Consider the following 25670-nt stretch of genomic DNA (forward strand, 5'->3'; position numbering starts at 1 on the left):
ATTTTTAATGGGAAAAGAAAAAAGTGCAGTCATATCTTGATGCTGGGTGATACTTCTGTTTTTAGTAACTCTGGAAATCCATATTTATAGATGATCTGCATAGACTTAATCCGTATTGTCAGTTTGAGAACAGTCTAAGTCCTGGGTCCTCTCATATCACTTGCCAAAGAAAGCTCCTGTCCCAAATTAAGCATCTTAGCACTCAGTGGAGGAGTTCCTGAGGATTCTTATGAAGTCATACTGAGACTGAATATGTTTCATTCAGACACACTTAATATGATTATTGCATCCTAGAAAATAAAATACCTTGGGTTTTTCACAGACATCTTTACTGGGATAGATCATGTAAGAACTCAGACTGAAAGGCACCTCATGAGGCCGTTTAATTCAACCCACTGCTCACAGTCGGGATAGGTCCCAAGTTTGGACAAGTTGCTGAGGGCTTTGTCCATTCATGTTTAGAACATCTCCAAGGATGGAGATGCTGGGAGCTCTCTTGGCACCCTCTTCTAGTGCTTAAATTCTGTCACCCTGAGGTTATTTCCTGTTGTTATGCTCAATTGGAATTTCCTTTGCTGCAAGTTGTGTTGCCTCTCATCCTTCTTATTTCTTGTGGATCTGTGAGAACAATTTTGTTCTGGTTTTGGTATAATACTACTTTAGGTAAGCAGGTTTTGAAAATCAATTGCATGACTTAATTTTACTCTAAAAAGAAAACCATACCAACCCACAATCAAAAAACCCACTGCCCCACCCTCTCCCCCTCCCCCCCAAATTTAAAACCAACCCCCCCTTTAATCTACAGTAATAGAAATAGTTATTAATAAGATAAACTGATAAAAATACATATCATTCCATATTTAGTAAGGATTCTCTGCAGCTGTTGCAGATTTTTGCTACTATGTGACAGGATCTGCTTTGTCTTTATACAAGCCTTGACCGTGACTGGTGTGCCTCGGTTAATTTTTATAGCTGCATTCTTCCTGTCTTTTGCGGAAGAGGCGAGATCCTGTGCAATGCAAGAAGTTCAGTTTCAAAACTCTTTCCCATTCAAAATATTCTTTTGTTTTCTGTCTACCTGTTCCTTTTTACAGTTATCTCCTTTTCATGGAAGTGGAGAATGAGGCATCACCTAATGCCATGGAGGACTAATTCGTGTCTTTCCTTCTCTCTCTTGAGGTTTCTTGACTTATATTTTCATTATCTCCATAATTTGCTCCACTTTCTAAGTTACACTGTCTTTTTAACTAATGCAGCTATATCTAAGAGTATAAAACAGTCTATTAAAAATTACACAGACTTGGGACTAAAGTTTACACTGGCACCTTTTGAGCGAAAAGCTTTTCCTGAAAATAAGACATGTCATAACCAACAATATAGCAAGTCCTACTTGTAATAAGGTTCTTTGATTGACGACCCATCCCAAATATAGTTCTATGAAAAAGCTGTTACATTATTTTTCAGTGCATTCTCTGGTTGTTTACCTGGTTAATTATAAGATGCTGGTGGTTACAGTTCCTGAGAGGCAGTGTTACTGACTTGTTAATGCAGAAATGTGGCACATGCAGTTTGACTGAAGTGGCTAACTCTATGACATTTACATTTTTTCTCATGCTCCACTGATTTTTTTTTTTTTAAGACTTGTGTGTACTCAGTTTTAATAAAGGCTGGGACATATATAAGTAGTATAACAGTAGTAGGTGGTCAAAACTCAGTGCTTTCTGGCTTGTAGTGAAGTATTCTTTGACTTCCATGTACTGGAAGAAGGAATCTCTATGTCCCATCCTAGATGATGGCACTGCAGCTCATCTGACATGCTGTATGATGTCATATGATATTTTTGTGTCAATATAAGGCTATGTGGTTCTAGCCTTATCATGTAGTTGCCTGTATTGTTAGACTCAGTGATTAATCAGCACCATCTCTCATTAGAGTGCTGCCCACACTACCTTTCCTCAGCCTGGTGTTTCCTTTGAATTCCATTCTGGAAATAAGTTTGGCAAGAACATCCGCTACCATAGTTTAAAATCCACATTTCTACAAAGGCACTTGGCCAGTAGGTGGACTGCAGCCACTGGGTAGGTGGAAGTTTGCTGCTGGTCAGTGCGAAGTGAGAGTAGTGTGAGCAGAAGTGGAAATCTGCATACATGGCAGAACATTAAATACATGTAGAACAATTTTTGATGAGGAAGCTCTAGGGCTGGGGAGGTGGAGGTGTGAGCTGAGAAAAACTTCATTGTGGGAACTCCCCATTTGAGGAGAGAACTTTCTGAAGGATTTCACATATCCTTGTTCACCACATAGGTTTTTGTTGGTTTTGGATATGTAACAGCCAGCAGGATGTCTGCATATTATGGTATGTTTTACTTGGTCTCACATTCTTACAGAATCTGTTTTTTCAAGCATTTTTTATCTCATAACTTCCTTGTGGTAGCTTCAAGAGTTGCTGAGGAAAATATGATATGACTGGTATGTTAAGTAACTATTTCCTTACTCCTTCTGGTATCAGACTATTTCTTCCCTTGTGTTCATGTAGGACATGTTGCAGGCTTCTCTTTTAAGCCTTCAAGTTGCACTTTCTTGTTTTGCTTCTTCCTTTCCCCTGCATGCTTCCCAAGGGCCTGAGTGGCGAGTTCTGCTGTTATTGACATTATTGCTTAAGACTGGCTTTTATTTTCTATTGTCAACCTGTCATGTAGTACCTGTAGTAAATTTGACATCTTACTTTCTACAAGAAAGGATGTCTTTTGAGACTACTCTTTCCATAAATGCCAAATGAAACTGTAGTAACGGGAACAAAGTTTATTTACTAAAAAAAAAGTACTCTGAACAACTCTGAACAATACAGCAATGAATGATTTCTTTGTTCACATTTTCCTAATTTCCTGTTTAGCCACTTACATTTCTTAAGGAGTAGTGTGTTACCTGTTAAGGTAATAGTCAGTTGTGGTTTGAGCACGGGGATTAGATGATGCCATGGTGTATTTGGTCATGTCTATATTTAGTGTTGCCAGGTCACTTGGCATCCACATCCCTAGCCAGCACAAAGGTTTGCCACATGACCTCCCTGCCCCGTGGCAGGATGACGGGACAGCCCAGGAGGACACCATTAGAGTCAGCACAGTGGTCTTACTGATAAATAAAATGAAAAAGAATAGAAAATAAACCAAAGTGTGGGCAATCTCTGCCTTCCAACCTGTTCTAGCCATTGGGAATGGACTTGTTTCTTGGAACAGTTTCAATGAAATCTGAAGAACGTGGGCTTTTTCAGGTGTTCCAGCATTTTTTTCCATGTGCTTCAGTTTGATGTTTGGAAATAATACATGTATTCATTAATATTTTCATGCAGACTGGCATAGAATAGGGAAATAAGATACATATAGGATCTTTTTCCATATATGTCCATTAATATCAATGGGTGTGGATCACTTCAAGCAGAATCTCCTTCTGAAATCCCTTTAATACATTGTTCATTAAAATAGATATAATATTTTTCCTACTGAAAGCTCCTTTACCACAAGTGCGAGTCCTAGGTGTTAACAACCTGGTAATAATGACATAATGGGTAGGCACTGACAAGTGGACATAAAATCTCCCTAAAAAATAATATTATAAATAAGGATGGTAATTGCCATCTCATGTTGCCCATTAAGCTCCAGTCGTGTCACTTCATATGAACAGTACCAATTTCCAAAGATAAACTTTTCTGTTGAGTCACTGTCATACCTAAAAGGCAGGTATTTCACCATCTAGTTCTCCAAATTACATTTGAAAGTATCCTTCATTTTGAAGGTATTAAAACTCTAGGATTTTTTTTTCAGCTGTGTCATTCTTTGTAGCTGCTATAAGCAGCATTACACCTCCTATTACCAAGTCTCTTCTCTGTACAGTTGTTGGTGTGATGTTCTTTTGTATGGTGTCTGAGTCTTATAAAATTTAAAATTTATATTGTATCTATTTTTTAATATGTTTTTGCCTGTCATCATTCTTGGAGTTCTTGAAAGTTTCTACCTCACTGGTCTTTATTTCAACATTGATGACTGAGACCTTTTAAGGCCCTCCTCCCCCCATCTGTGTAGTTATGTGTGCTGTTTCAGTCCAGAGCTCTCCCAGAATTGCCTTTCCCTGGGCTTCTAACACCTTGGGGATCTAGCATGTAAGCAAATGATACAGGCTGAACTTAAGAATATATATCTTGAACTGCTTTCATCTGTGGACTATGGCTATCAGCATCTTAAGTTGGGGTAAAATCTTATCTGTGTATTCACATCTTTAACAGCTTGTTTTGCAGTGCAGTTGTTTGCCCCAGTTGACAGAACTTTATATTGTTTTGAAATGAAGCCCCAGTTTCTGAGCTATATGTTTTGATGAGATACAAACCCACTGGTTGTGCCGTGGCCCTCCTGCGGAGTAAATGTTATTCCATGATGGTGACAGTGACTAAGGGGAAGACAAATGGATCACACCTAATTGTTGCTTCTAACCCAAAATTTAAATTCTGTCCTCCCACTGTTGTGGCTCTGCAAATTTTGTCCATAAAAAATCCTTTTGAGTTTATACATAGCTCGTGGCTCAGTGACTGTAAATCTTAGTCTTTCCCAAAGAGCACGCTGCTTTCTTAAATGCAGTTTAGTTGTCTTTGAACGTATGCAAGCATCTTCAGTCAACACCTGTATGCTCCAGTGTTTTCATGCATCAGAACAAGACAAAAGTTTTACTCTGAAGTGTAATTAGACAATATGAATTTCCTTTAATACTTAAAGCATTACAAAAGTGAATATTTTTAGTGGCCTTCTCAGGTTTACAATCTGTTGTTCAAAGAGAAAAATAAATTTCCAAAACACATATTCTTCCACTGTAGACTAAGTTGACAGCCAGCCTACTTGCTTAAAGCACTGCTTGACGTGCAAGCAGATCAAACCGCCTGTCAAACACATTTGATGCTGGTCAGTGCATTTGTTTCTCAGAACTTAGATGCTAGAGTCATGTCATGGTGAAATTCTTAAACATAGCAATAGGTATTACAGAGCCAGTATCGCTTTGAGAAACAGATAGTAAAATCCTTAACAACTTGCAACAGTAAAAGGTCCTAGAAAGAAATATTTCATGTTGGTATCCTGGCCAATTACAGTTTTAATAATTACAACATGACTATCCAAATGTGTCCTGAAGTTTAATGCGGGGCACTTACCCTTCCTCTAACCTCCTAGAAACACAAAACAGAACAGGCCTGCTATGTGGTGTGCTGTGGTGGGGTACAGGATTACTTCTGCGTTGTAGCACAACTGGAATGAATGCTTATTATGGTACATACATCGAGTACATTGGAAGCCTTCAGAATGCAGTGTTTTAATAAACTGTACATACTGTTAAAGAATATCATTAGGAAAACAAAATACTAGTTAAACTGCCAAAAAAGTATTAATTTCAACTTCCCTGCTCAGATTGATAATTAGTAACACTCTCTAAAGAGTTTTCCTTGCTTATAATGAAATAAAATTACACAGCCATCATACAGTCAACTGTAACTCTGTGGTTTTTGTGTTGTTTTTTTTAAAGACTGATACAGATGTCTGCCTCACTTTAGCTTCAAACCATAAATCAACTAGTCTGAAAAGAAAAATTATATCTAGCCTGCAGGCAGGTAAAATGTGAAATAAGTTGTTTGTATATTTGAACTGAGATGTAAACACTGGGGTTTCAGCTGTATATGTGCATGACATTATCATTAATGTCACAAAAAGAGAGGGGGTTGTTCCACAAATATTGCAATTCAGTCTTGGAAAGAAGTTTTGGAGTAGAAATTCCAAAAATTTGATTTCTGTTTTTGACCACTACTCAACGCTGCACTGATGATGTCATGGAACCATCTACTTTAATCCCAAGGTCTTACTCCTTAATAGAAATGACTGATTCAACCCTAATTTATTATATAAATAATGTGCATGAGGAAAAATAATCTCTCACTGGCTTTAATCTGCTGTTGTGTTTTGTTGCTATTTTGTTGCCCAGTTAATATTTTGTAATATGTTCCACAAATATTTCCAGTTCGCTTATGCTTCCTGTCTCAGTAAGCAGCAAAGATAATTTCATTGTTCATTACTTTTTTTTATTTTTAATTCTTTTTGAATATTTTGAATTTTTGCAATTTAGGCAACAGTGGAACTCACTAGTGACCTTTCCTCCATTGAGAGAACTGAGCAATTAATCTATCCCTTTGTTTTCTATCTAGTTTCTAACTAATTTTAATTAGCAATATATCTGTGCAAGGCTTTTCCCTTATGGTTCCTGTGTTTCCCTAGGATGCCTTTAAAAAAATACACTGTTTCTTCCAAGATAGATCAGGTTCATCAAAGTATCTGCCAATTTTGTTCTTTGCTGTAGTTTCTCTTGATATCTGTAGAATTTATTTTTTTCCTTATAGTTCCAATTTCTTTAGTGCAGGCCTTAAGTTTCCTAAGCTTTAACTGGAACCTTTCATTAAAAAAAAAAAACAAACCTGATTTTACTTTCAGTGTTGGTAGTCTTCATTTACCAAGGCTTTATTGAGAAGTATCACTCCAGTGCTCCTGCTTTGTTTAATCCATGTGTTCTTTTAAGACTGAGGTGAATGCTGTCTGACCCTGGTGATTTGCTACTGTGATTTAGTCAATTTGCTTCTAAAGTGATTTCAAATTCAGAAAGATCCATATGTCCTTTGTGCTACAAAGAATATTGAAAGAACATCTCTAGTTTCTTTCACACTAATGAAAAGTGTTAATTTATCTTCCCTTCAGTAGCCTTATTTACTCAAGCTATGCCTTTTATATCTTGATCATAAATCGACCTTGTGGGTTTTTTGGCAGACTTCCTGCTCCTGCTAGATTTCCAGATTTATTATTAATCTTTATTCTTTTTGGCAGTTTTTGGAACTCTCTGCTGCTTCCTAATTTTGTTTTTCAGTTTTATTTGTTTACATTCCTTTTGCTTATCTTCATATGTATGTGATGGCCCTCACTCTTTACGTGTAATAACCTCTCTTAACCTCCTCTTTAACCATGCAGTTTTCTTATTTTTCTTAATTAACCCCTCCAATAAGTGGCATTTATTGGCTCTGTGTTCTCAGTGTTGTACCCTTAAGTACTCTTCACACTGCCTATAAAGTTTTAATTTTCTTACTTGTCCCCTTTATTTTCCTTTCAACAAGCTTCCTCATTTTTGCCATGTTCCCTTCTTGAGGTGGCAATTGCATAAATGTTGAATGTAAAGTAGCAGTTGCTATTCAGAGTAGCTTTTCAGCTGTAAAAAAAATTAACTAGGTCCTGCATCCTGCCCTCAAGAAAAGGGCAAGTACTGGGTGTAATCTTGTGAGCTCCATGAAGCAGTGACTGATAGAGACTAACTTTTTATTGACTGCATTATATCCTTATGTGTATTTGTCCAGTCTACTGGAGGTTAAGTGAAGCCGCTTACGTGTCTCATTCCTGTTGCCTCTTTGCGTATCTCAGTCATTTTTATCATCCTAGTTGACTAGTCACTAGCAAAGACTCTTGCTTGGATTTAGCCTGGTGTGTCTTGTTTTCTGTGGCACAAGGCATTTACTCTGCTGGTTCTCTAGCCTATTTTTCCTTTCTTATATAGTTTGCACCCCAATATTAGAGTGTTTTTCTACCTCTCCAGAATTTAGTTCAGATTAAGTGCAATTTTGGTTTTGTTCCTGGCATTCTGTTTTACATTTCCTGTTTGTGTTATTCACTCCCTAATCTGTCCTTCAGGATACAGAATATCTCTGTTTATATCCATAATAGAAGCATCATCTATAATTATACTGTCTTCTGTACCTGTCAACTTTTCCAACACTACAGTTTAAAACTTTAGTTGTGGCCTTACTGAATTTTAACTACTTCGCTTCCTTTACGGTTCAGATGAAGTCTGTGCCTCCTGTAAAGACTCCCTTTTTTTCAAATATATCCACAGTTTCTGGTGAACCTGAATCCATCTTCCTTGAGCCATCTCTTTAGGCAGGCATTAAAGCCTTGCCTGTCTCTTCAGCTCTACAGGAACTACTGAAAGATTTTTGAAGAACATTATTCTAGAATTCTAGGTCTCTAGCTTCCTTTCCTTCTAGCTCATTTTCATACATGGAACTTATTTCATGTGTTTTCATACATTTTTCATACAAAAGCAGACCAAATCTGCTTTGTGCTTCCTGGGCTAAGAAGGATTCCGGTGGGATGTGCTACCTTGGACTTGTTTGGTCAGACGTTTTGGAGTCTTCTCCCTGGAGTCGTAAAATGTGTCTGTTTATTTGCTTGATTGTCATCTACCACCATTACAGCTGTCTGGGATCTCTGCTTTAAGAAGGGTATTCACACATCAAGAAAGCAAATTGACATTGTCCGTTATGAGAACTACTAATGGAACTACTTCCCACATCACCAACCTGTTGCATCCGGCCAGACGTGTGGATTCTGCCTGTACGATGTTCCTGAAAGTCCTCTCAATGAACCGGATATATATCCCCTCTTCCTCTGGGGAAGGTACTCAGAACTCTGATACTAACACAATAAACTGGATGACTCTCATCTTCCATGAATTCTGCCTTCATTTCTTCTATGAGAAAAGATGGAAAGACAGTCCTTTGAAGGTGATTTCTGTGTCCAAGAGATTTGTAATATTTGGTCGCCCTCTGCCAGGGAAGATGCTTTAAAGCTGTTCTTGATCATCCCTGAAAAATGCTTAAAAAAACCAAAGTACATTTAACTTCTGGCATCTCTTTCACTACTGCACAAATCTCTCAAGCTGTTTTGCATTCCTGTGGCTCTTGCCTGCTACCTCTCCAATTTATTTGTATCATTTTCAAAATGAGCATATCAGAACTAGCTGTATTATTTAAAGTGTGTGGACTACTGCCAGATAGAGAATTTATGGTCTCTCTACTCCTCCTTAATAGTCTCCTGATGATGTAGTATTACACTAGTGGTTTTGGCTGTGGCTTTGTGCAGGAACATAGCTTTTTCTCATACTCAGCATGACTCATATGTTTAGTATTTTTGCAAGACCACCTTTTGCCAGATAGAGTGGGTTTTTTTCTATTTGAGCTGTTTTCCTTATTACAAGGATGACCTGCAATTACCTTTGACCTTGAAGTGCTCTATGCTGTTCATCATTACCTTATCACAAGTGTTGTGCCTTACAAACATTATTGCAATTAATTTAGGTTTTTTTTTTAGATCACTGATATTATTTTGTTTTTAAATAATCCAGGTACTGTCACTATCCCACAAGAAGCCTATCCAGTAAATAGTAGCTTTATGTCAATTACATTTTTAGCTAGCCAATTTACATGTGCTACATGTACCATATTATTTTGAATAGTTTTATATTTTTAATCAAGCTAAAACTTGTGTAAGATCACTGCCTTATAAGCGTCATTACAACACTGGTACCTTGTCATCAAGATTGGAAATTTCATGGCAGTATTCATGTAATTTGAAAAGGTATTTTCCATAATACTTTTCTCCTTTAAAACTATTCCTCTTTAAATCCTTATGAACTGGTTTTACTGTTTTTCCATAATAGAATGGATGGTTCATTACCAGATTTATGATCACCTGACCTTAAAACATTGTAATAGGATGAACATCCATGTCTGTCTTTATATGTTTTCAATATTGATCCAGTATTAAGTTTCTTCTAATCTTCTGGAATTGTACACTGTTCAGTTTTTTAAATTCAAAATCAATAACAAAAATCTGTAGAAAATTAAATGTGATGTTTGGTCTTGTATGGCTGCTATTCATAGTCATAGCAAATTATGTATGATCATAGGATTGAAATTATTTTGATTATGGCACTTGATCATGCTCAGCTTTTGGCATTTTAGTTTGCAATTTTAACATCTTTAAAAAAAGGAAGGTTTTGCGTTTTTTAAATTAAGCACTTATTAAAAAAACCTGTTATGTAGAAAATGTTTAGGTACGTGTCCGATACCTTCTTTCAGTGTGTCTTAATAGGAATACTTGAAGCTCTGTAATAAGCAATGCTATGTTCTATGAAAATGTAAGTATCACGGTTATTACAATATGTTATGCAAATACATTACTTCATAGCGCTACAAATGCAATTGTATCGTTAGTATTATAATTTGAAATGTATCTATCAACCATATAAAAATACACTTTAGTTGAATGTATAAGATGCCAGATCTCTACAACTTCGTGAAGGACACTATAGAGAGGTTGGTGCTGGTCTCTTCTCGCAGGTAATTAGTGACAGAACGAGAGGGAATGGCTTCAAGCTCCAACAGGGTAGGTTTAGATTGAACATTAGGAAAGAATTTTTCACCGAAAGAGTGATAGGGCATTGGAACAGGCTGCCCAGGGAGGTGGTGGAGTCACCATCCCTGGCTGTGTTTAAGGGCCGTTTAGATGCAGTGCTAAGGGACATGGTGTAGGGGAGGACTTTGTAGAGTAGGGTAGATGGTTGGACTCGATGATCCCAAGGGTCTCTTCCAACCTAGACGATTCTATGATTCTATGAAATAATACCTTGCTTGTCTTTTATAAAATTGCTAAAGCTGTGCATGTAGTGGTTTTGTATTTGTTGTCTGATAATGCTAAAGCAATCTAAACTGTCAAAATATTTATTCCATCATCCCTATGTGATGAGATATATTGGGGTAATTTGTTTATGAGCTATAATCATAGGTGGATAGAAACATGAATTTAAATATGCAGACAGGATATGTGTCATAGAAAATTACTTTTGGGAATGAGTCAGTGAATTTAAAGGTAGAGACATATTCTAATTCAGATTGGATCTTAACTTTGTCAGTGGTTATGATAATTCTGATCAAAAATTTTGATGCAGTTCAAAATGAAGAAAAGAACCTATGAAACAATTGGAATTAGCAAAGATCTCAAAGCTGAATTATATAATCTGAAATTGAATCATGTAAACCTTTTTGATATAAATCAGGTAGCATGTGTTGTAATATAATAGTTTTCCATTTTTACAGACTGATGTAGTATAATGTTCATGGGAATAGAAGCGATAAATTTTAATAAATGTATGAAAGTATTCTTAATTTTTTTTTACCATATGGATTAGTTTTATCCTCCTAAAATAAGACTGAAATGCATGGTATCTTATCTTCCCCTTTCGTCTAAGTCAATATGAACATATGTCTACTCAGATGACTGTTAAGGTGAAAAAAAAATAAAAATAACTTGATAATTTAAGATTTTGGGCTTGACTACTGAAATAAGAATTTACATTTATCTGAATTTGAGTATTTTGATTTCGCTATTAGGAAGTATACATATAGCAGTAATCTCATATATAATTTATCATGTACAGAAAAAGAAAAAAAATTTTCTTATAGGTTCAATAATTACTGTAAAGATAGCATTCTGTGCAGTGCTTTTAGACATATAGCAAAAAAGTTCCCCTCAACTCTATAATTATTGTCAGTAGATGAAGTGCTATTATTATGTTGTCAGGCACCAGGAGTTACACGTTAATGAAATGTCAAATTCAGCATACTGTAAATGTGTGATAGGTTGCTGTAGAAAAATATTGATAAATGCTTACTTTCTTTATGCACTTAAACATGAAATGTAAGAAAATAACCATTTGAAGACTATTATAATTAAAAGTCTTTTGCCATATGCTGCAAAAAATTGGTATAGGTCTCTGAAGATATGGATTAGAAAACATTGGTATTTGTGATTGAAAAATGAGAATAAATATCATGCACACATGATAACCATGAAAAATGCGTATCTCAAAGCTCTTCATATAGTTTTCTCATGTCAAAACAAAGGCATGTAAAAATTTCAATTTAGGAAGTATAAGCACTTCAGCAATAGAAAAATGTACTTAAAAGTCTGCATGCACAAATTCTGTTTTTCTGTGGTATGGAATTATATAAGTGCCAATAAATCAGTGTTGAATGATACTTCAGAACTCATCTTGATCTCTCAGATTCTAGGCTACCTTTGAGAATTATTTTTTTAAGTAAAAAAAAGATTAGAAACATCTTTTATGCTTATTCAGAGATTGTGTTTTCACCTAAATTTATTTTTTCTCCAATTTTTTAAAGCACAGAACTGTTACACTTCGTAGACAACCAGTTGGTGGCTTGGGGTTAAGCATAAAGGTATGGATAACTTCTTGTTTCTTCTTTTAGTTTTCAGTACGATTAGTTCACTTCAGTCTTACTTGAGATATCATGGTTAATACACATCTTTTACAGGGTGGTGCTGAGCACAAAGTGCCTGTCGTCATATCAAAAATATTTAAAGACCAAGCAGGTAACTTACATTTATGTTATTTAATTGTGTAGCTCTGTAGTATATATAGATTTTTTTGAAAAATTGAATGCTCTTTAAACCAAAAATTAAAACATATGTTTGACTTATTCCTTCAGCCTCACACTATCTTTAAGCCATTTTATAAATGTCCAAACGGTCCCTGTGCCTTTGTGTTGAATTTAAAAATCCATAATATTTTAAAGTCTTTAGGACCCATGCTTGAAATTTTACTGGTAAGTAATAGTTTCAGAAAACATATTTTTTACTGCAGTAAGACAGTTGTGTTGTAAACAAAGTATTTAAAGTTACTTGTCAAAACAAAGCAATGACATAGAAAATCTATTGATATACTTAACTTTAATAACCCAGAGGATAAAAAAATAAAAACCAGACATATTTTGCTCCTCACACAGTAATTCACTGCTCTATGGTATGACTAACTGTGCCTAGTTGCAAGCAGAGAGTGATTTGTAATGTTTATTATGGTGACGATAACACAAGATCTAAATCAGTGCAGTCTACTCCAGTTGAGTATCGCATTGGCATTTATCTATCAAAAGAAACCTTCCAGGGGTCCTGTCAGACCTTGTACTGATCTTGGCAAGTTGGAGAGCTGCTCTGGAAAATAAAGGAGCCATTCAGTAAGGAAAAGTAGAACTGCTGCATGTAGGTGGGCAGTGCGTTGCGACGTGAAATAAGGGTCTTAGTTGATCAAAAACAAGGTCGTATTTTTTTCTCTGGTGAAAAAGGAAATGAGGAGTGCTTTGTTGTTTTCTTTGCTGAGGCATTCTTTTACCTCTTTGAAGATTTGTCATGTTTTATGATAAGCTTCTATGTGTGTCTTCTCTTCTCTAGAATAAATCTACCCATTTCACATAACCTTTCCTGCAAGAAAAGGCAGAGCACTGCACTGTGACCCTCAGTGCTTGTCCTGCTCCTTAAAGGACTCAGGGCCACTGACACAAACCTTTGAACTCATCAACCTCTCTTCCGGATTTGCTTCAGTGGGGATTAAGCACATTTGCTTGTCACCACGTTCAACCTCATGCTTTACTAAATGGCAGATTATGCTTGTTTTTCTCCTCTGCATTTTCTTCAAGGGGTGACCTTATTTTGCTTGAAATGTAGTATCCAAACTTGGTAACTAATAAAATAATAAAATTAATAAGAGCTTTCAGGACTAAGGAAAGCAATTCAGGAATAATCACCAACAAGGAAAGCTATCTCCTGCCCTCTTACAATGTTGTACTTTCAATCAAGGTTAGTAGTGAGTTTGTATATAAAATACTTCTGTGCAGAGTTTTGTATATTGTAGGTAATATTTCATGAACTTTATTTGCAGAGTAACAGGTGCAACAACAGTTTTATGGGATCAGCTGTTTACCTCAAATTTGAAAATCTCTCCTCAGAAGATACTTGTTTTAAGATCTTGTAACCTTTTGTCCAAGGAAGCTCCAAAGTGAGTAGTGGTTATAACCAGAGGCAATACTGGATCACAGTAAGCCCATATGTAACATTCCGGGTGGAATCGGGGAATGGCATGAAGACACTGACACATCAGACAAGGCATGAAGACAGTAGTCTGTATGGTACCAGTTGAGCCACTGGTGTGAAGAAGAGAATCTCAGCCCTGCTTGCAGCATGTGTTGGGGCTGGGTCAGGAGAACTCCTGAGGTGCCTTCCAGCCTGAAGGGTTCCGTGATTCATTTAGCACTGCAGATACTAAAGATCAGAGATAGGTGATATAAATGCTTTTGTGGTGTGTTACTTCCTGCACTCCCGTTCTGATTGTTGAATGTGTGTGCAACAGAAAACAGCGGTTTTTTGCTTGTTTATTTCTTCTGGAAAATTAATATTTCTAAAAAGCATCAAAAGACTGAGAATTTTTTGAAGTCTAGAACCTTCTTATGCTGCAAATCTTTTTCTTTGTATATGATGTCAAAAATCTCAAAGCATTGCTATTATTCAGTATAGGAAAAAGGCTATTCACAGCATTACTTCAATAATACCATATTTAATTGGTAAGTAATAGTAATGAAGAGAATATGTCTAATTTAACTCACAGATTACCTTGAGGGAGGATTTCTGTTTTAAGATTCTAGTGCTTTAATGTTCGAAGAAACAATCTGGTAATATTATTTAAGGGAAAATAGCAAGTGTTCTAAAAATATATGCATTCTTTCTCCCTCTCTCTATATATGAATGCACACATGTATATACTTATAGCCTTTCACAGATAAATATATATATTTCTGGAAAAAACATTCACATTGAATATAATGAGAGGAAATGTTAAGCATGAGGGGGAGATGAGACTCATACAGATTTATCTCAAACTAGATTTTGGACTGAACATCTGTGTGTTCGTAATGCGAATAAATCACCAATGGACTTCCATTATGCAAGGTACTAGTAATGGTGAAACTGGTAGGCTAGCTTCAAAGGTGACTCTGGGTTATGCAGTGAGATTGCTTGAAGCAGCAAGCAAATATACTGAATGAAAAAAAAAAAGAAGTTGTATTGTGCAGTAACATTTGAAAATACATCTGTTACCTGATAAAAAAAGGGATTTCTTATCAGGACACTTACTATGAGGGATTTTACTGTTTCGGGCCCTTGGGTAAAATGTCTGAACTTATGTGAGTAAAATTCTCCTTACTGACTGAAGTACTGATTTCCTAAAATGTCTGATAACTTGTGATACTTCTTGTGAAATGTAATGGCTGTTATATGACAACACTGAAAAATCATATTTCCAAACTTGCTTTGTTAGGATACAGTACTATTTTATAGTTCCGAGGCTAGAAGTATAATAAAATAAAGCAGTTGTTTCTTTTTTATATCTGTACTATCTCTGTGCTATCCTAAATAATGTAATTAGTTAGCTATCTTTGTACTCTGAATTTTTCAAATGTAGAAGTGGTTTTGTTGGTATTGACTTAAGCAGCAGCTGAAGTAATTTGCACTTCAGTTGTTGAGACCCGGTGAACATTTCAATTGGATTTTATTTCACATTCAACACAAGCACTTCTGTAGCAACAGCGATAATACTATTCTTACAGTTGTGACTGGCTTAGACACCTCTCACGTGTGATCACTGTGTTTGCAACTTTCAGATTAAGTTATCCTAGATCACTCTAGTCAATAGGACTTTCCTGAACAAGTTCACTGAAACATACACAAACTCAATTAAGAGCATAGCTTTACGTTGCTGAAAGACGAGATTAAGCGGTCAGCTGGAAACTAATGTCCAATGTATTACAAATCACAGTAAAGAACAGTCTGAGTTTTTCCTGGCCATATGCCCTCCTCAACAATATTAAGAGCAAGTTTTGCTAATGTCAATGACTCATGACCAAGTTTAAGCCCTTCACATTTTTTCTGTGGATTCTGTCGTCTTGTCTAACAATGGTTACATTTTTTTCATACCACTGAAGCTTTTGCTAAAGTTAATTTCAGAGGGACAACAGTCCTGTTCCAGACAGAGTGAGAGCAAGTGAATGCAAAACATATTTATAAATTCAAAAGTAAAGTGATCTAATTAGTTACAGAGTAATTTTAATCCCACAGGTAATTATTTCACTTCCAAAGCAAGGATTTTTTTCTCCTACCCATATATCAAATCATCCAGTTGACTCAGCATATTAGCAGCACTACTAATAATCACCGAGATTATGAAAAGATGCTATTGATGTTGAAGGTTCTCAGTAAGGTTTTCTAAGAGTGATTCGTGGTTTCCCTGGGAGTTTAAGTAATTTAATACAGTATTGCTTTCCTGTATTTTCCTTTTTAAACTGGCTTAGGATAGAGTAAATAATTGTACAATGTTGGTTATTTACTAATAGCTTCTAGGTGTATATTATTTTTCTATTTGTTTTATGGTTAGTATTAGCAATTTATTTATGGTAAAGACTGCAGTAGGTTTACAGTCAAATAGATGTAGAATCCTGTTCTCAGAGACATGTGATATCCTGAACTTTGAAAGGAATCAGATCAGTCAGGCTTACTTGTACAGTGGATCTGTAGGAAATTTTGTTAGATCCATTAAATATACTTTAAAGAATCCTTATGCACAATATATGGGCAAAGTGTATGAGCTTTAATGTGTTTTCATCTTTCTCTCTGTTACCTGTTGTTCCCATTTTTAATTACTAAAGAGTCTTTAAGAGATTACGGAATCTAAAGTGTGGAGACTGTAAAAACAAATGGACTTTAAAAATCTAACTTCATCAGACATACAAGTGATTTACTGCATATAGTATTGGAAATTTTAATTGTATAAAGATCAAGCAATCAAATTTCTATTTTGTGTTGCAAAGTTATCGTTAGAAATCACATTTTGTTATCTTGATACAGCTTCTCATTTCTGTGACACCTGCTGTAATAATCTGTCCACTGCTGTGAGCTCTGCATATCTCTCACATAACATGTGGAGTCAGACAAGCAGCAGAGATGAAACAGAACAGAGGGTTCAGCTCACTGAGGTGCGGTGAAAATAGTTAAATAGAATTAAATAAAACTTGATGGAATAGGGCTAGTTTACATTTTGTCAGTTTCAAAAAAAGTTCTCTCTTGAGAGCCAGAATTGGCTAAAACCTTAATTTGAAAGCATTTTCCCACCTTCTATGATGAAAGGTGACTTAGAACTCACGTTCTGCTGCACTGAAAAATCTTCTGGTTTACGTGTTTAGCCCATTTCTGACTGGGGATACCACATACCCTGGCAGGTGGAACAAACTCAGAACATTCAGCTACTGAGACATTCTTGGCTTAAAACAGTGTGCTCTGCAAACACAGACTGTGTCCAAATATCACATCCTGGCAGCTTGCATCCAGGACCATCTGTTTGGAGGACATGGTGTCAGTTTGAGGGCTTTTAACAGTTTCACTTACACTTATATGCCAAGCAAAGATGGTTTAGTATGGAAGCATATGTGATACTTCCCCCATAGGTATTTTTTCCTGTGTTGCCTCTGGTCATCCACAGGGGTAGTGCAAGTAGGGTATCCAAGCCTAGTTGGAACAAGTTGGTGGGCGTGATGTGAGATTACAGTCAAGTTACACAGCTTGGTTATATTCGTAGCTGATGTTCTTCATGCCCTACAGCTGTACTCACCGTGGCTTCGTTAGCCTGGGAGGTTCATTGCAGTGAGCCAGCAAGGTCAAGATTAAGGATGAGCTAAACCCAAGTGGAGTTATTTGCATTAATAAGGAAGTTAGAGTGGATCAAAAATTTTGTGTTGTGTCTTATGCTGATGAAGGTGAGGACTGAACACAAGGCCATCTTTGGACGTAAGAAAGGCTTCATTTGAACATAAGAGATTTGAACATAGGTGGTATTTAATATTTGTACAGTTTTTTCCTAAGGTAACTTCCAAATTTCTTCTTTTTTTTTTTTAGGATTATTCATGTTTTCTATCATTAATTGTTAATCATATTTGCTAGTGCTTTTTTCTTTATGGAGATCTAATGCTATCTGAAGGTAGCATCTGCTCACTGTTCTCTTGGATCTGTGCCTCCAGCTCTAAATTTATTTTCAGAAGGCATCGAAGAGCATTCTTAGCATTTTGGATTTCAAGACTAGTCAGGCTGCAAAAGGCAGTACCTCTTAATATAAGGGACATCTTAACGAACTGTTAAAGATCGGTCAACAAGTAGAAGGAAAGGTGCTTTGATTCCTTATTTGGGAAAGCATTTCTATTCAATGTAATAGTTAAGATACCTAAGGTCCAGTGATTCAAATAGCAGTCACTGTATATTTAGTGAGGAGCATATAGGTAGATGAATTCTTGACTTGAGGTTCTAGAACAATTTCTACTACTAGGATTTGTTTGGAGGAGTAAATGCTGAAGCAAGGGACTTAAATTATTGACCTAAAATGAAGGAGTTCTTTGGGTAGAAGGATGCAAAGAGATAATTGTTAAATATTTATTTAACTGAACAGACATATATTTAAAATCAAATCTAGTAAAGGTTTTTAAGATGGCAATGTTTTCATTGTTACAATGAAATGCATATTTTTATGCATTAAAATTATTCATAGGTAATTCTTGGACAGAAGAAGATTTGGGATGAAATATTGGTAACTTTCACTTAAGAATTTTGTTTTGTTGTAGAATTTGTGTTAATTTTTTAATAGGATTTAAGAACTTGATGAATTCAGAATTCATTTTTACAGAGAAAACCAAGGCATTCCCATTTTACATCAATTTGAAATTTGTTTTCATTCTTATGGTTTGGCTAAAAGAAAAAAAACAACCAGTGAATTAGCTTTCCAGCTCTAGATTTAGGCAGTTTCTTAGGTACTTTCCCAAAGTGAGCCTTTATATATGTATGCATATATATCTGTGTGTGTGTCTAAAAATATGCGCATTAGATTCCCGATACAGTATAATGCTTTTCTGTTAAGTGGATAAAGAAATTGCATTAAAAGAGTGTGTTAATCTTCTTGCATGTGAAGATGATCAACTTTCAGTAAAAGATATTTAGTTTTGCTTAACAGCTATGTTAAAATATAAAATGTTTCTGGAAACCATATTTCAATTCTATAGGGGTTTATGATGAATATTCTCTTTGGAAGGTGTATTTTGCAGTTTATGAAGCAAATAGTTAGATACAAAATCTGAAAAACATTATTTGTCGTTTCAGTGGGCCTGTAATCTTACAGTTACCATTCTTGTACTCTAGAGAAAGGTATGGAAAGTACATTACATTGTTTCAGTTGCTACCTGTTGCAGGTAGCAGTTCAGTGAATAAACTATAGATTTAGGATGCCACATGTACAGTTTCTTTTCTTCCATTTACCTACCTCTGACTGACAATGTAGTTCCCTTATGAACTGCAGAAATCTAATGAAATAGCACTTAAAATTACTATTTGAATTTGTTACCGCTACAGTCCAGGTTGAAGAAGAAGGTTAATGATAATTATTCTGTGCAGAGAAATTAGAGAACTAAATAATATGTTTTAATTCAGGTAAAGTGTTCAGGAGAGAACTGCCTGAAGTCTCTCTGAGAATGGATGGTTGGTTTTGGTGCTGAAGCAGTCAAGAATCATACAAAATATCTGATGGAAAAAGCAAATGTAATGACCCTTCTGCTTGGAGATGATGTCAGATGGAATAATATGAGAAATTTAATGGCATCCTTTAGCAATTTCAGGAAAGTTCTATTTTTGGTCTTTTCACTGTTCTTATCTTTCCCATACCAGTTTCTGAAATAAAGACTTTTGAGGCTATTTGAGGAAATAAGTCTTTTCTTCTAACTCATTTAAAGTGTGGATTTCTTCTACTTTTGGCATTCCCCCTTAGTCTTCAAGTTTGTTTTCTGGTTATCACCTCTACAGAATTTAAAACTTTTTGGCATACTATAATAGAACTTAATGGCAGCTTATTTACATATTCTGGAAGAAAAGATTTAAGATGCCAGATAATAATTTATTTCCTTATGTAATGTTACCTATTCATAACTTGTCTAACCTTGTAGTATGTTATTCAGCTCAGAAAACCTTTTAAATGTGACATTAATCCAATGTCTATTAGAGCTAACCATATGCCTTAGAATATTGCAATTATGTGATCAGATTCATCTTCCTTTACATTGTACTACATTCCTTTGTCAATTTATTCTCCTAGTGATTGATTAATTGATTACTTTTAAAATATGCACAACTATTTTTAGCTGAAAAATACTGTAATTCTGAAAATATTATCAAGTTTAGATTCATTATACACATAGAGTACCTGGAGCTTCTAACACCACTGCCCGTATTCCTAGAAATAGCACATTTTTGCAATTTTAAATAGCTTTTCACTGACTCCTAATGGAGTGTTAGCTATGCTTGGCTAGTAGAACTTTTTTTAAAAAACTAAATATAACTTATTCATAGTTAGAACTATTTCTTTTGCTTCTTAATTATTGCTCCTTTTTTCTTAATTCTGTCCACATAAGTTGCATGAGTATTTTTAGTTGTATTTTCAAACTCAAGGGACTTAATAGATGTGGTTAAGTGAGTATTCCAAGTACTAAATGATGGTAGTAATGTAGCACTTTCAATTTTTCTGAAGATACATTTTAAAAAACCCATACCTGCTATGCTTTTCTTATAGACACATCTTAGTTATCAAGACTTTCTTAAATATGCAAAATTTTAAAGTACTTACACTATTAATGTTCCAATTTTTTTCCTTATGTTGAGAATTAATATTTTTCTATAAGGGCAAAATCAAATGATGAACTAATTTACTAATTTACCATTTAAAACTGGAAGTATTTTTCTCTAGTAAGAATTCATCATGGGAACCAGTACTGTGGGCGCGCTCTGCTGAAACATATACTGGATAATCTGAGCTACACTAGGACTCTGCTAAATTAAAGAACTAACCTGTTGCGTCTAGGTTTTCTTTACCGTGTTCATACTGTAATGTTACTTGTTTGGAAACGCCTTCAGGAATCCTGTTGTCATTTGGTTTGGCCTAAGGATCTTGCATCGAGACATGCAAATATCTGGACTTCTGCAGGAAACTCAGACCATCTGAATTTTTCTCGGTTCCTAAAGCAGATCCCATTTAATCACAGTGTATGCTAGTCCTTTTTACACATCCTTCGTATTTGGGTATACATGAGTGACTTATGACTTCTCTTTACAAGCAAACTGGACATATATAAAGAGGAAGAAAACTAAGGAAATCTCTTGTCAAAAGTATACATTTGGAAAGTGGTTTTTTTTTATTTAAACAAAGAAATGAAATCTGATCTATCTTCATTCTGCCTCATCACTTGCTAATACAAATTTGCCCACTCCGTTCTGAGTCAGTCACATGTGGTGGACAGGGCATGCTCCCTTTGACTTTATCCTTTCATACTCTCCTGCAACTGGAATTTCAAACACACCCTTTGCCTCCTGTCTCCAATTCAAGTATGCTTTCACTTTCTTAAAGCAGCCCAATGCCCCTAATGTAAGCATTGAATTAAAAGTGGTTCACGTATTTTTCTTTGTTGCTATATGTATTACTAACATCTTGAGTAAAAGTTGGTGTTGAGGTGCCCAAGCTAATGTTCAGCACATCTGGCTGTAAATATCCGGTATAGGCTGCTTGGCTTTGCTTCATGATATTTTTGAACTGCTTTAATTCAGCTGCATTTCTATACATAGATGTCTCTCTTGTCTGAGAGCTATGGCAAATTGTGTCTATTTTTTTAAATACAAAGCAGAATAAGAATATAACTTGTAGCATGGTATTTAAAATAAATAGTGCAATCTTTCCCTAAGTACTGATAAAAGTATGACTAATGAGCTGCTATCTTTTATCTGCCAAAGAGTTATTAAAAATCTTTTATAAAGCTAAGTTTAACATTAAAAAAAGCACGCTATTTGTACCAAAGGTCCATTTGTAGTGGCAAAAGCTCTATTGCAGAAATGGTGAGAACAGTCAATGCAGTTTTTTCTTTTGTTTTTACCTGTGTATCCATCTCTTAAAATAATACCTATATTAACATTTTTTACATTTTTCAAAGCCTCAAGCTGTGACTGTATAATGTCGTATATAAGACTAATATGCCTTATTTAATCATATCAGTCTTAGCAGGTTCAGAGCCTTACTCTCAATTAAGTAATAAATTCTAAGGGATAAACACCCTCCAATTCCACTAAAAAGTAAAAAAAATGTAAAAGAGAATGCACTTAAAAATTATCATTGTTTTTATCTGTGCAGAATTGTTTGCAGTTTCATTACATTATTTCTATTAATGCTGTAAGGCAGGAATCATGCAAATTGCAGACTGGAATAATGTATTTTGTTATTCTTAGGATAGGAACAAAGCTAACTCAAACTCCATGCTAAAGAGTTGCATTAAATTCTAGGCACAACCTCTTTAATTATAGCAGTCCCTGTAAATTTGTTCAGGGGGAAAGGAATTGCTAAGTAGTTCCAGAAATTCCTGTTTCCCTTTTGTGGAAGAATAATGAAAAGTGTGAATCACAATTTCCACATAATTTAATGAAATCCTTCATTAGTGAGAAATGACATTTGTATTCCATATTAACTAAATTCTTTGTGCATGGGAAGTAACTCTCTTAATTTGTTTAAAATTGCTAAGAATCTATTATCTTTATAGGATGAATACTGATTGCTATGCTGTTGGTATTTTCATAACCAAAATGAAGGTTTCAAACATTATGCTAAATGAATTGCTGAAAGAGAATATAGTGGTATTTTTCAGTACTACTTTCAATTAAAATGTACTCCTTCTGTAATCCCACAGCTGACCAAACAGGAATGTTATTTATAGGAGATGCAATAATACAGGTCAGTAAACATTCTTTTTTTCCCACAGACATTTGTTTCGTACTTACCTTTATGATTATTTCATTAACTAACTTATACACTGTAAACCATTTCCTCCCTGTCGTATCTATTTTTAGGTTAATGGAATAAATGTAGAAAGTGCTACCCATGAAGAAGTGGTAAGTCATTCCACTTTGATTTTTTAATAGTGTACGGAATATCCTGGTTCTGTTCTGTCTCTAGCTTTGCCCCATATTAATTTACTCTTTTTTACTATAAAGACACAGTACTATAGTCAGGTTTGTTATATATGTGATTACAAAAAGCTTAATTTTGGCTGTGTTAGCATTTGTTATCATTTTGGCATTCTTACTGTGACTCTTCCTCAAAGTAAGATACATGCACTTGTGGCACAAATGTATCATTCCAAAGTGGAGTCTTCACCGTCATTTTTTATATTAGTTTTTACATCCCTTAACTAAAATAAGTATTTCAAAGCACAAAATAAGGCAAAAATGCAAAATCCTGGTGGATTACCTCTGTTCTGTTCAGCAGAGTGCAACTGCTCTTCCCAGAATAAGAACCGTATCAGTTTTATTAATGAGCACATCTGTGTGTTTGTTTTTTTTCCTGTAAACTGTACACTGGGCTGCTTGCTGTGAAAATTCAATAGAAGGTAAACAAAAAATTAAAAGCCCTTTACAATTTAAGAACAAATGTTGAAGGTATGAAAAATATGCATTACCATTTTTATGATGCTACCGTAGGTACCAAAATGTCCTTTGGGCAATCACAATTAGTCTTTCAGGGGTTGCAAATGAATTGAACACAGTGCTGTTGTTTCATGTTAAGAATTCTCAAGTGTTATGGAAGTACAGATAATAATAACAATCGCATACAATGTTAAATTGTTTCTAAATGCTGGGACAAGAATGGGAGGAATGGAGAAAGCAGTGGTGTTACGTGTTTTTAAATTTCATCTTACTCTGTAAGTCATTTTAAGATGCTATTTATCAGATATTGTGGAAGTTTCTTTATTAGGAAGAAAGAAATGTGTTTAAACATTGGCTCTTTTTGATGACATCTATAGGTCTAAGATTCACTTGCTGTCTTCAAGCCTGAGTGCACATTTTGGACACATCCAAATTCTTAGCTGGTACTCCCGGTGCTTATAGGACTACAGATAATAAATAACCATAATAAAGAAATCTTGTACCTAATAAGACCATACCCACATACAAGAAAGGGAAGAATACAGAAAACATAGAAAGATCTCAACTTGAGGCTGGGAGGAGACTAAGGCACGCATCTCTGTATCTTGGTTTTCATGGGAAAACCAGTGTGTGTGGGTTGCTGTGACACACTGAAAAGGCACCTTACCCGTGATTGTACGGCACACTGTGGAATGCAGGCAGTTTCTGCATAGCTTTTGAATCTGGTGATGTTCATTTTTGGGGAATCTTGGAATTGAAGAATGGAATTATTGTTCTAGCATGATATGCTGACTCTGGTGTATTTGTTTTCATGGTAATGTTTCAGAAAAAGATCAAGGTCTTCCAGTGAGTTTTTTATTTGCTTAAAAGGAAAATTATTGAAATGTGTTTTACATTGCTTTATAGAATTAAGATGGCAAGGACTTCTTTTTGTAAAATATAAAATAGGGAACTTTCTTCTTCTAAAGAATGCTACTTCTATAGCATATTCAGTGCTTAGATGCCTGTGGCTGAACCTCGAATAAAAAAGCATGTATCAGTAGTTACTCTATATTACCTATCAGAGTTTAGACAAGAGGTAAGCCAGAAGTTGCTAGCTTAATTTCCAGAATATTTTCACTATCACATGTTCTGTAGCAGGCTTGAGATTAATCTCTTAGACCAATGTTCTGGCAGCATTTCTTGCACTTTCCCTTCCACTTCATACTCTACCCCAGTTGGAGAATTACTTCCACAGCAACACACAGACTAATGCATTGAAAATGCACAGAGGATGGGAGATGGCTGGGAACCTGTCAATTTTGGAAGCCACTGGAACAAATCACCAGCTCTTCAGCAGGTGTATCCAAATGGCTCCTAGCAATAACATGTTTCTTTGCATCTGTTCCCTGTGCTGCCTACTCTCTGTTCTGTCCTGAACCACCAGGATACCTCAGCCTCGTCCTCCTCCCGTACATCACTTCCAACAATTCTACACCATGTAGCCTTCACGTGGTGTAGAGGCCATGGCCTTGGCTGCAGTGATGAATGCTGATTTGGTAACGGATGGCCTCAGCTTTAGCAGCTTCAAGGCTTTTTCTAAGGATTCGTACCTAGCCTTATAATGATGAAAATTTTATTGGATTATATTTGAAAATGTAGTGGGCATTTGCCATTCTCACTGACTTGAAAGCAACAGTCCATAATATCCTTGGTTGTTTTTTTTCTCTTTATTCTTCCAGTTATTTCATGTGGTTTTGAAATACAGTTTGCCACAATGTTTGGTCTAACCTGAAACAAAATAATTTATTGAATAGTGGCTAGTTTTTAACTGGTTTACTTCATCAGATTGACTGTATGCAGATAAAGCCAGTTCACGTTCACCCCATGTGCAGCGCTTTTCCAGTCTGCAGTGCCAGGCAGCGTAGGTAAAAATTGTTACCCCTGTTGCCTGTTTATTGGCAGTTATCAGTTAATTCACTGACAACTGTATCTCAGAATAGCATCTGTAGCAACCCTAAATGACATGGGCTTTGACAGTCTTATCAGCAATGCAGAAATTACATGGGCAAAGGAACTAAACTTGCTTTTATTAATTGGAGGTGATCTCTCTAGGTCAAGATAAAGCGCAGCTGCATGATCTTGCAGTCCCTTTCTTGGGGTGGATTTATACCACCAGACTGAATCTCTAGACAGACAATCTCAGTAAAGCACAGTCAGGTCTGTTGTGTATTGGTGAGCTGCCTTCCTGCTGCTTCTATTGTTATTACACATACAAAACTCTAAACTTCCTGAAAGTTATTCCCCACAAAATAGTAAGTTACATCCCTTAAGGTCTATTTTTTCAGTACCAAGAAGCACTCCAGAACTGTTGATGTAACATAGCTAAGCTGCAGT

General features: G+C 35.6%; 1 protein-coding gene across 1 annotated transcript in view; it reads left to right on the forward strand.

The window, feature by feature from the left end:
* The window catches only part of SNTG2 (syntrophin, gamma 2), a 191425-nt gene that overhangs the window by 55966 nt on the left and 109789 nt on the right, over window positions 1-25670 (forward strand). Inside the window, exons 3-6 of the mRNA XM_014956761.1 lie at window positions 12086-12142; window positions 12239-12296; window positions 22559-22602; window positions 22719-22760. Of these exons, the coding sequence (XP_014812247.1) occupies window positions 12086-12142; window positions 12239-12296; window positions 22559-22602; window positions 22719-22760 (201 nt within the window). The remainder of the gene's footprint in view (window positions 1-12085; window positions 12143-12238; window positions 12297-22558; window positions 22603-22718; window positions 22761-25670) is intronic.

The sequence above is a fragment of the Calidris pugnax genome, unplaced genomic scaffold (assembly GCF_001431845.1).
Source record: "Calidris pugnax isolate Ruff unplaced genomic scaffold, ASM143184v1 scaffold171, whole genome shotgun sequence".
In the NCBI taxonomy this organism is placed as follows: domain Eukaryota; kingdom Metazoa; phylum Chordata; class Aves; order Charadriiformes; family Scolopacidae; genus Calidris; species Calidris pugnax.